Source organism: Camarhynchus parvulus, chromosome 1 (genome assembly GCF_901933205.1).
Source record: "Camarhynchus parvulus chromosome 1, STF_HiC, whole genome shotgun sequence".
In the NCBI taxonomy this organism is placed as follows: domain Eukaryota; kingdom Metazoa; phylum Chordata; class Aves; order Passeriformes; family Thraupidae; genus Camarhynchus; species Camarhynchus parvulus.
Window position 1 is genome coordinate 30,079,285 of NC_044571.1, and position 12,161 is coordinate 30,091,445.

The 12,161-nt window shown below is 40.6% G+C and overlaps 1 protein-coding gene across 12 annotated transcripts in view; it reads right to left on the reverse strand.

Annotated features, from left to right (window-relative positions):
- Positions 1–12,161, reverse strand: part of MAP4K4 (mitogen-activated protein kinase kinase kinase kinase 4) — a 165,522-nt gene that overhangs the window by 38,719 nt on the left and 114,642 nt on the right. For all 12 annotated transcript variants that reach the window (XM_030971728.1, XM_030971744.1, XM_030971719.1 and 9 more), the window contains exons 9-12: positions 9,816–9,894; positions 7,532–7,707; positions 6,794–6,866; positions 6,131–6,341 (exon numbers count right to left, since the gene is read on the reverse strand). In XM_030971728.1, coding sequence (XP_030827588.1) covers positions 6,131–6,341; positions 6,794–6,866; positions 7,532–7,707; positions 9,816–9,894 — 539 coding nt within the window. The remainder of the gene's footprint in view (positions 1–6,130; positions 6,342–6,793; positions 6,867–7,531; positions 7,708–9,815; positions 9,895–12,161) is intronic.

Below are 12,161 nucleotides of genomic sequence, written 5' to 3' on the forward strand. Positions count from 1 at the left end.
TCCAGTTACTGGTGTGAGTTTCATAGTTGTGCTCAACTGAAAAAGCAAAGGCTGATCTACACTTGCTGTGTTACTTCGTGGGATGAGCTTTCTCTGCTTGGAACATTTTCCTGCATTACTATGAAGGAACTAAAATATCAACAGCCTTTCCATCTTCTGGAATCTGTTCTGACATGACAGTGGAGAAGAAATACTAGGGGGAAGGGAAAAGATGGTTCTTGGGTTTTCTGAGCTTTTCTGCCAAGAGAAATTGTGGATGTCCCATCCCTGGCAGTGTTCAAGGCTAAGCTGATGGGGCTTTGAGCACTGAAAGGTGCCCCCTGACCAAGGCCAGGAAGTTAGAGCAGGATGGTTTTTAAAGGTCCTTCCTACACAAACCATTCTGTGATTCCACCAATTAGTAGCACTTAAATAATACAGGCTGCTTTCCAATTCTCCTTCATTAAGTACAGTTTGGGGGAAGATGTGACTTTCCTGGAGACCACTGTTGAAACACACCCACGCTGTAACTATCATGCCCTCTTCCCTGGCCCATAGCATCATCCTGGGTTCACTACCACCTTCCTGTTCCACAAGACAAACTCTTTTATCCCCCACACTTTCTTTCTGTATCTTCTCAGAAACACAGCTTCCCTGCTCTTGCATCTCTTCTAACGAAATCCATTTACCAGCCTTTTCACTCGTGCTTAAGCCAACTCTCTTCAATGAATGTAGATATAAAAATAGCAAAAGCGCTGCAAGGCAGCTACAGCACACGGTGCATTTCATAGGTTTCACTGCTTCCCCTCCTTCATTTTTTAAGCACTGTAAAAGGATTAAGCAAGCACTTTTATTTCTGAATATATGCCTCAGTGTCAAGCAATTTCTACATTTAAGTCAATATATTCAGGTCCTTCTTGGCTAATCAAGTCTGACAGGCTTTTGTTTAAGAAAACTAAGACGTGAAGTACAATAATTCTGCTGCCTTGAGGATGTAAGAGACAGCACACTGCTGACTGTTAATATAATATGCACATTTATCAACTCAAACAATATTGTGTTGACATTGTTAAGTGCATATATTGAAGATCTCAGGATGCCATCATTCTCACTACAAGGAAGATGGGCAAATTCATCGCTTCTTGAATTAATTCAGAAGTATTCAGCAATAATTATAAATAACTGAACTTAATATGAGGAAAAAATGAGCTACAAACTGATTAAGAGAGCCAGTTTCTCATGGCAGCACAAAATAAACAAAATCAATTGTCAAAATATGAGATTTTTAATGAAACCTTGATCCAGATATCTAACTCAGCACATCAGCAGATATTTATTACCCAGCAAAGGAATAGGAGGGAAAATGGATTTAAGACAAATCTCACAAATGTGCTACTGTCTATATGCCAAAGTAGGCAGGGAGATCAGGATTCTCAGCATCACTTCCACCCTCCCATCAGACACTGTCTCAGCCTCCTGCCAAGTGAGTGGGAAGGGAGGTATCCAGCACTGCAGGAGCCTGAACAAACACACTGCATGATCCCCTTATTCCCAACCCTAGATGTATAATAAAGGTTTCACTTCCTTTGCATGGGCCTTTGAAACCTCAGCATCAAACCAGTGGTCATAAATGAAGTGGAATTTACTTCAACATGCCCAGGGAGAGGAAACCTACAGTGACAACCATCTCTTGGGTCCTATGCACATCTTGTCAAAGCAATGCCAAAGGTGGTTTGTAGCAAGTTGAGTTGACCCAACCTGGCTTCAGAGCCAGTCCTATACTGACTTTCTGGCATCCATCTATTGGCACAAGGTTGCCTTCCTGACTGGCTCTAGCAACTCTTCCATGAGGACACCAAAACCTGATCACTGTGTGCCTTAGGCCTGCCCACAGGACAGGAGTGGGACAGGGAAAACCATTAGTTAAAATCAATGTCGTGTTTCTACATATAAAAATTTGCCTTCTAAATTTAGTTTGTGTGATTGTCAGATACTGTAATTTTTGGTCATGAACTACAAAAAAGGCCTGACATAAATCACTGTTGTCCAAGATACAGCAGGTATAGATCTAGTTTCCTGAACTTACGGATGCATATGCAGATCTTCTAAAGTTGGTATGGTATTACCAACTTTCTTGCACATGTCAGATGAAAAGCCTATTTCCAAGGAGCAAACTGTTATTTAGGCAAGATCTCTTCAAAGAAATGTCAGACATGCCAAAACAGAATTTTGACAGAGCCCATACTGCCTCAAATTACTGCATTTCACAAAATGGGCATTTATTATGCAAACAACATTTTAAAACCCACAAAGAAAATACAGTGTCAAAACCTGGTTTTAGGGTGCAATAATAATGATCTCATAATGGAACCTGACATCTCCAAACTGGAAGTCCATGCAGTAGAGCACAATTTACCAGGAGGGGGCAATGCAACTACACAGGCAGTTCGTCTATACCAACGAATTCAGGCCCTTCTTCCTACAGTGAAATCCTCAAGATAGATACAGATCCTTTAATTTTAAATTCCTAAAATATTATTACTATGTCTCATATTCAGAAGAAGATTGATGATACCTACATTAATTATTTCTTTCACAAAGAATTAGGTAGCCTGGTATCAGCTTAGAAAGAGAATTGGCAAGATTAATAAAGAAATTTTTGCTTTGTCCACACTAGAGATAAACCAGAAGTAGAACTTCTTACTCAGTACCAATCCAAGATGCAACCAATTCAAATTAAGTAGATAAGAATAAGCTCCCCTTCTGTAAAAGAAATAAAGCCCTGGCAAAAATTGCCTGCAGGTACACCTACATTAGCATCTTGGTTCAGATCAGGAGTGCTCTTTTGAAGTGAATCATCCAAACATCTCCACTTATCCAGTTTTGTTTCGTATTCTGAAGATGTCTTGGAGTGCCAACCACACCTTTTGGATGAAATTAAAAAGGCTGATGCACTCCAACCACAAGCAGGCACAGAGTCTAGACCTCAGCCAGTCCAAAGGAATTCCTCCTGTCTTTAAACACATGAAGTCTTCAGGTCCTCAGCACTTTAATTATTGTGCTCCACAATCTGCTTCTACAGGACTGTACTACTTGCCAGTGTAGCTGTAACCTACCACTTCAAAAACATCCATCTATGGTTCTCATAACCAGGGACAGAAACATCATTTAATGAAGCTACCCTGAACTGTGGAGGTCCACAGAGAATGGGATTCCAGCACAGCCAATTCTTAGCTTCCTGAGCCAGACTCAGTTTTGCAAGTACAAATTCAAATGCTTTCTCATTCTCAGCTGCTGTCTCCATGTTGCTGAATAGAATCACAGAATCCCATTAAAACAGCCAGGAGCAGGTCAGATTTCTTGTTTAAACTATCTAAACACCTACATAGTTGACAGTCTTTATATATCTTTTAAACGAGGGGTGGGGGTGGACAAAATCCCAGTCGCAAAATTCTCACGTAATTTTCTGTAGTTTCACCACATGTCATTTTCACCTCCTCAGTAAGACACAAACTACAGGGTTACTGCAACAACAACTTTTAAAAGTCACCTATATGCCTTTTAAAAAGTAATCTTTTCTCTAATACTGCCGAGAATTAGAGTTTTTGGCAGATGTCCTAAACACCGTTCCTGTTACAGTCTCGGTCAAAACTGTCTAGGCTCTGTGCCAGCATTGTAAGAACAAGCCCTCAATTTTAATTTAGGAAGCGGGGAGGGGGGGAAGTATATGCAACTTGTTCAGGAAGATTATCTAATGCATAAAATTCTACCAAAGAATATTAAATAGGTATATGCATACATACTTTACACAAGCAAAAATTACAAGACAGCAAGTCTGGTAAAAATATCAACTCATTTATGAACGCCCTGAGCTTCAATGCCTGACATTAATCTTGACTCCCATTATCAAGCTCCTCATTGTTTACAGGCTTCATCAAAACAGGGGGGGTGAGTTAAGGACAAAGTGACAACATTTCAATATTTTGGCCTTCAATTGTGTCACAACACTGATGTTTATCTAAATTTGTGTCTACTACCCTTCCCCCATCTGAAAGAGCTTCTTTTGGCTGCTGTTTTGTTAAAAACCACTTGGGATCATACATTTTTCCAACACAAGATCCAATTAACTAAGTGGGATTTTTTTGAAAGCTAAATGTTAGTCTTTTTTTTAATGCACTTGATGAACAATATGCCTACACCATCACCTGCAAAAGGAAACTTTTTGAACTCACCTATTTTATAACTCATTCCTATTTATGCCTCCAAGGAACCAGGCAGAGGTTACAGACCCCTACAAGGTAAAAAGCTTTGATCTTACAAATTTTACATGTGTTACCATGCAACCTTATTCAGTAATACAATCTACATTACATGCTGTCTTGTGGTTGTGGAAGCTGTCAGTTTTATTTTGGATTTTAAAAAGCAGGACTTATTAAACATAACTTTCAGGTAACTGCCTTTTCTTTTTACTTGCTCATTCTGTTATAACTGCAATATTCCCAAAAAGTTCAACCCACACAGAAAGAATTTTATGCTTTGTTTCCACTACTAGCAGCAGCAGCTCCTTTATTTTAAAAAGAAAATCCAGATTTTAAGAGTTGCACTGATTACTAAAGTTAAATGACCTAGATAATTTAATTGTAATCCTCTTCTTCAACAAAAAAATACTGCCTGCAGAACCTTAGAGATTAAAGGGGCATTTAAAAGAAATCATTAACTCCCATACTAAGGAAAATTTGAGCAGTTAAACAGTAGCTCAACTTTTGCCCACCTTTGACAACAACTATCTTTTATTTTCGTATTTTTCTAGTATCTTTCTTTACTACTTACTCCCCCCACAAACAGTCTAAAAACAGTTGGAAGTGCTATGAGGTTTATCTTGGTATTCTCTGAAGGGTGGGAAAGAAACAGAAGAGAAATGGGGCTTATATGCCTTCCCCTCATCTTTCCTTATGGATTCAAGTGTGACTGAATCTTAGCTACCAATCCCTCCTTATAGCAACACTAAACTCATTTGCACTTTGGAAAAGAGGGATAAGGAGCATAATGTGACCTGGAAAGGTATTTGGAACTTTGTATTACTTGTTATGCAAACAGGTCACGGGATGCAAATCAACATTTGGTCCTGGTTGCATCCTCATTAAACGTTACCAGGATTTGGAAAACCAGACTGGGTGTAGTTTTTCCATCACTGCTAAGTGAAAGGTTGAAACAGACTCAAGCAAGAGGTCATTTAAGGACAACTGGAATTCGACCCTGCACTTCCTGAAGAGCCAGAGCGTTGGTTTCACTTCAACTCTGTGTCATACCCAGCTCTGGCCTGAAGAGCTGTTTTGAAATCCTCCTACTTCTGAAGCTCATGCTGCATATTCCATCTACATATATATAAATGCACACAAGATCTTAGGAGGTGAAAAGTGTGACAGAACAATATTGTCCACATACATTCTTTTATCTTCCAATACTGTACAGAAATTGCATACTTACTGTACCACAAAAGTATGATTTACATATTTGTAATTCCTGCAGAATTATAATTTTAACACTGATTTACAAAACATATTTATAGATCTACCTTTAAAGGCCCCTTCCAATCCAAATCATTCTATTATTTTATGATCTAGGTGGTTTTTAGTCACTAAGCTACTGCGCATGAGAGAGTAATACATTAAAAAACAGGCTTCCATCTACCATGAATGAGTGCCAAACACATGTTTGAGAAAGCTTTAAAGGGAAATCTGAAAAATGTTATGGCCCCCGAAACAGTACTCTTGAGAGAAAAATCCACCTGGGAATAATTTATGTCTCCTCCTCTGTCTACCTAAGCCTAGACAAAGACTAGACCCTCTTCCACAAAAAAGAATGAGCCTCTTCCACAAAAAAACGCCTTCAAACAACCCAGCTCTGGCTCCCTGTTGCCTTCATAGGAGCTGCTGGATATTCAAATGCTTTGGAAGACGTCTTATATTCAAATACCCAAGCATGAATTTAAGTGCTTTACTCTTTGTTTACAAGGGGATTTTCATATGATGTTTTCTTTCCTGAGATATCCTGGGGGGCTACAAGGAATTCTTTTTAAATGGGCGCAGGAATGAGAAACAAGAGGGGGAGAGGGGCTTCTGCCCCCCAAACTCCAGTCTCCTGTTTCTACCTCTTCTAGCCGCCTCCTCTGCTCCTTCTGCTGCTCGATGCGTTTCTGCCTCTCTGCCAGCAGCTGCCTCTTGTACTCCTCCTGCTCACGGAGCTGCTGCTCCTGCAGCAGCTGCTGCCTCCGGAGGGCCTCGGACCGTTCCTTGTTTTCCTGCTGCAGTCTCAGGAAATCACGTCGGAGGGTTGATTCTCCAGGCACATTGACAATGGAACTGCAACAAGAGGAAGTTAAGGCCTTCTGTATGATAAAGCCTGATGGGCCATTAAATACCTTTGCCAAAGCAGGGGAACATTAATAAAATATATCATAATGTTAAAGTTTAATCTCGTTTATTTTGGAGCAAAGACACTGGATATATGTCAAATACACGCCCTCATCTCAGTGGAAGGTGTGAAATGAGGCCAAGCAAAGAAAGGATGAATGCTAACACTGTGGAGACCCTGATCAATCATATTTACCATAAATCCAAAGCTTGTTTGCTCTAAGTCATAGGAAGGGGAGCTTTCAAACCTTTAACAGTCACAGCATAGGTATTCAAACCCTTTGAGTGGTTTGTGCATTCACTTAATAAGAGACAGAAATTTAGCATGCTGATTTATAATCACAGACCTTTAGACTTACTCGGCATGGACTGCCCAAAGCCATCCCAAAAGCAATTATTACCTTGGCTCTCCTTCTTGTTCAGGCACTTCCTCCTCTTCTTCCTCACTTCCACTATATTCATACTCCGTCTCATCTAACAGGAAAGAAACAAAGGGCTGGATAGTACTTTAATTTTAGGGCAGTGGGGAGTTGCAGTAGCACCTCAGTAAACCAGCTCCTGTCCCCTTCAGTGAGAAGATGCAACACAGACCCTAGAACTCATTTTATGTCTATAAGCTCATCTTCCCAGCGGCACAGTGGTTTGGAGAAGACTTCCAGCAAACTCTCTGAACAACGCCAGGTTTTACATCTAAGACAAGACACCTGGAGAACTTCAGCACCACCTGAATAAGGAGAAAAGGCTGCCCAAAACATTTGCTTCACAGTTCTTGTGATGGGTTATTTCCTGTGAGTCTGATTTATAGCATCATTCCAGGAAATTAATCTACCACAGACTAAAGAAGGGAAAGGCATATACGCCAATATCCTCCTAAATACTGTTTAATGCTTGTAGGGAAGAGCCAGTGGCCAGCAAGTGAGCAAATTTAATCTACCAGAAAAGACAGCACTTTAAATTTATATTTTCTCCGTAAGGGACAGAACAGAGCTTTCTGATAGTCAAACCAGAAATTAAAAAAGAACTTTTTAAGGATTTGGGCTATAGGAGCTTCTCTTGGGGTGGGTATTTAGAATGCAAAGCAGGACAAAAATATGCATTTTTGACAAGTGGCAAAGACTTGATTTTTAGAAGATGCATACCTTTCTCTCCTCTCTTCTTCCTGGTCCTGTCTATATGGTCCTTAAGCTGGATTCGGACTTGCCTTTCATTTGGCTGGTCACGTATAAAGGGATGTTTCAACAGCTGTTCTGTAGAAGGTCTCTGCATGTAATTCTTCACTAGACAGCCTTCTATAAAGCTGAAAAACTTTTTCGACCTGAGAAAGCAGGATGGGAATAAAAAGCAAAATATGAGAGGTAAAACTCAGCTGAAACATTTTTCCTGTCCTTCCTCAAATTAATTTCCTCCAAGAGCATCATGTCCTAGAGAACGGTACAAGTGCTGCCTGCAAGTGTACCTCCTAAACAGATCTGAGTGTGAGCACTGGGCTGGAGTGACACAGGGATGGAGGGACACAGGGTGACATGAACATTCTTGGAGCACTCAGGCACAGCCTCACTGTAATGAGCCGTCTTTCAGAAGGATAACTGCTCTGAAAGTCAGGATCTGTGAGTGAGATAAATCATGTAAACACAGCCTAGCTGCCTCTGGATCAGAGCTGGATAGAATCCAGCCCACTTGGAGCAGAGGCAGGGTAGCTCTGGTGTACCTCCACCTACCCATGCTACGGACAGCCACAACCAAAGTCAGGAGAACTGTCTGCCATTCTCCTGACACAAGCAGCACCACACTGCTTTTGCATGCACCTGGGCTCACAGAGTTAGATCTGCCAGAATTTAAGATTATTTTATCTTTTATCTTAACACTCACACACAAAAAAATTTTTACAGAACTAGAAGTGGGTTTTGGTCAGTGTTCCTCTGTTTAACGCAGGCGCTTTGAGTCTCTGACATAATTTAAGGGCATGAACTAAACTAAACCCCCCCTGCACACAGAATAAACTGACAGGGTATGGGACTTAGCTAAGCTGCAGCACCACCCTTCCAAAATTTGCACTTCATTTGAACTCTTGAAAGGGGATCTCTCCAGAAAGAAGTAACCAAACAAGCCACCTGCCAAAATCCAACAGTGGAAATACTCAAAACTGCAATGAAGCACTGAACAAGTTGCCCAGAGAAGTTGTGGATGCCCCATCCCTGGAAGCATGCAATGCCAGGTTGGATGGGTTTCTGAGCTACCTGAACTAGTGGATGGCATCCCTGTCCACAGCAGGGTTTTGAACTAGATGATCTCTAAGGTCCCAGCCCAAGCCGTTCTATGACGATTGTACAACTTTGTCATCATTTGGCCTATCTTCTCATAACCTGCAACTGAGCAAGCTATCAAAACAACTGAGTGACAGCAACACTGCCTTAGACCAGAGCTGCTTTTTGACTGGTACATGCTCTCAACCTGCTCCAGTGCTTGGACAGCAAACATCCTCACTACATGCTTAAGAGGAAAAACAATTATTTCCATCCACCAGTTCACTTCCCTACTGTAATAAAAAAGGCTGAATCCAACGTAACTTGGATGTTCGGAATTTTTATTCCTCACACCTTGAATGTTATTATTTCACATGTAAAGGTCAATGAATGGCTAATGCAAATGGCACATATGCAACTCTATTCTCTTAATATATGCAGAAGGCAAGTAAGAGAGAGCAATGCCTTGACAGTATACAAGTGCATAAATAAGTCAATCCAGGTAAAGACCAAGCCCAGCAAGCAAGACATGTTTATACTATGTTAATATTGAATACACAGTCCAATCACTTCATTATTTTGACAGCATCACAGCATCCCATGATCACATTCCATCAATAAGAAACCTCTTTCTATGGAGTATTTTTGTTTCATATGTGCCAGTTGTAACCAGTAACTGGGAGGAAATCCTCTGATACGAATGGATTCTTCTCAGCTGGCAAGAAGCAGGCACTCAATTCCAACCATTTACAATAATTATAGTAAAAGCCTCCATTAGTTTTAATAGCTCCTTTCTATTTAGCAACTAGAAAACCATAGCACTGTTCTGTTTCTTTGTTATGATACATCTGAGAAAACACACTGCATATTAAGAGTGCTACAGGAGTCTACATTTTAAAACATGGATCCATTTGTCACCTTAATACAGATGCTGCTCTACTGAAAAAGAAAACCAAAAACTTTGGTATTTATTTTCACACAATTTGAGATGGAATTTCTCTGGGACAAAGAGAACTAAATAATGTATGCATTTTATTTCATCCTTTGATTCAGAGGCACAAAAGATAACAGAGAATTTGCTAACTTAAATTGCTTTACAATTCTGTGGAAGGGGTAACAAAACCAAATGTGACATGAGAAAACTTCATGCTACAGAAGGCAAGAGATAATTAATACATACCATTTCTTGGATTTTAACCGTGGGGGAGGGTTCCTGGGTATCAGAAAGAGTGCCCTCATAGGGTGCATGTCACAAAGCGCTGAAGGGAAGAAAACAAAAGCAAACAGAGACATAGAGACACTGGTTTAGCTGCTCTCTGTCCATGCCATGACTTCAGCTTCCACAACCACTCCCATCATCCCAAACATCCATGCAGCAGGTGCAGACAGCAACACAGCTAAATGGAATTAGCCCAAAATGACAACAATTCCACAGCTCAAATGTGCCAATGGCAGCCCAAAAAGAGAAAGAGGTCAAAGCATGGATCAACCTCCAGAACTGACCAAGATGGGAACACCTGAGCATGGCCCTCCTCCAGCCCCAAGCCATCTGACTTACTTTCTGGTCAATAAAATACTGGGAGATGATGATGGTGGAAGGGAACAATGAGAGTTACTGTTCCATACAATCTTCTCTCTACCTGCCCTTCTCTCCCATTATTGAGGGTGCTTCATTTTTACTCTCCAGACCTGGATATTTTTGTACTTCAAGGCATGACAGTTTTGAAGCATGGGAGGGTCTGTATCACTCAAAAGGACTGCCTGCAGAACTGAAATGCAAACCCATAACTTTTGTCCAAAGAAGTCCTGTTTGTTTCAGTGGACATTTAGTGGGAGTCCAGGATCAATGCTGGACAGCTTTTCCTCCTGTTCCATAGCAAAGCAATATGGCAGAGCCAACGCAGGGAAACAAGGGAGCAGGGAGAGAGGCAGCCCAAGAAAGGTCTCTAGGAGCAACGTTCTAACCATCTTCCTATGTCTGATCTCTTACACCTTCAGTCTCAGCCTGAGTGATCACTGCAGGATGAGGTGACATTTACCACACAACAGAAATTCAGGAGAAACAGACTGATAGGAAGAGAATTCTGGCTCAAAAAAAAGGGGCATCAGTCTTGGCAAAGAAGCCCCTTGGATGCCTATGGATCCCTGCAGATCACCAGAGAGTCCATAGAGATGGACTCTTCAGCTGCCACTGGAGGAGGAGGTAGAGTCCATGTACCAGAGGACAAGAGCTGTTCTGCACTTAAAAGGATCTTTGCTAACTTCTTAAATGCTACTCTTGTGCTTTTACACAAAGAAGGGCCAAGTTCTGTTTGGTTTAGAAATTAACAAAATATTATTGTCCAGTTCTAGGCTTACAAAGCCATACAGGCAACCCAATGCACTGAACAAAAAGGTATGGCAAAAAGGAGGTAGTTCACTTAATACAGTGCTGGCTGAATTGTCCTGGGAGCAGCTCTCACTTGGACATTCATGTAAATGTGCAATTAGGAAGGAAAAAGAAAACAACCCCAAACTATCAGGCCTCCTAAAACATGAATCAACACATGACCATTGTGATTTGACTTTTAAATCTTGCATTAAAGTCAATAAGAACAACAAGAAAATCAGGCAGCAGCTACAACGAAATGACCAACTTTTACCTGGGAAATATCAATACTTTATTTTGACAAGATTATTTCAAAGACATTTCAAGCTGGGCTGTGTTGTGGTGGTAGATTTTTATGTGCAAAAAAATTTAACTTGCTCTTAGGTACCTTAGGCTCTTATTTTTTAAATACAGAGCTCCAGCTGAGGGTGAGGGTAAGTATATTTGCAAGATCAATAAGGACTTTCATAAAAATTATCATTACAAGTCAAAACACCATGCCTAACTTCTTTTCTTTTCAAAGGTTTCTGTCTTCCTCACACATCCGCTGTTTGCCTTTATATTCTGAAAGAACTATGTGAAAGGAAAAGAGCCTATTAAAAAGTTGAGCATTTTTGGTTTCCAGGTTTTCCTCTCAAATCCAAACTAACTGATAATGATCCCTGCTTGAGAATACCTAAGTTCAGTGCTTTGTCCTGAAGAAGGATTTACAGTTTAAGCCATGTCACTGCTAAGGAAGATTAACACCACCCACTGATGAGTGGAAACAAAAGGAGAAGCAATGTTAGCATTATCCAGACCGACAGAAAGCCAACACAGAAATAGCTGCTACAAATGCTTTTTTCATTAAGATCTGCTTCCTCAAGGCCCCACTGACCCCCTCCCCAGCTGAGGTTTCAGTATTCCAGGCCAGTCCATAGACAAAGTGGGACACAACTCCAAAACACAATATACCACCAATAGGAAGGAAGTCAGACACTCGATTAGCTTCCAAATATTCCTGCTATAGAAATTAAATTACTGCAGTCTGCACTGTAGTGTTTAAACACAACCCTATCTTTATCAAAAGCATTGCTATTTATGGGATTTCATATTTATAGAGCAGGCAAAACCAAAGAGAACAGAAATAACATGGGGATATTTTCAGAAACCTCAAAA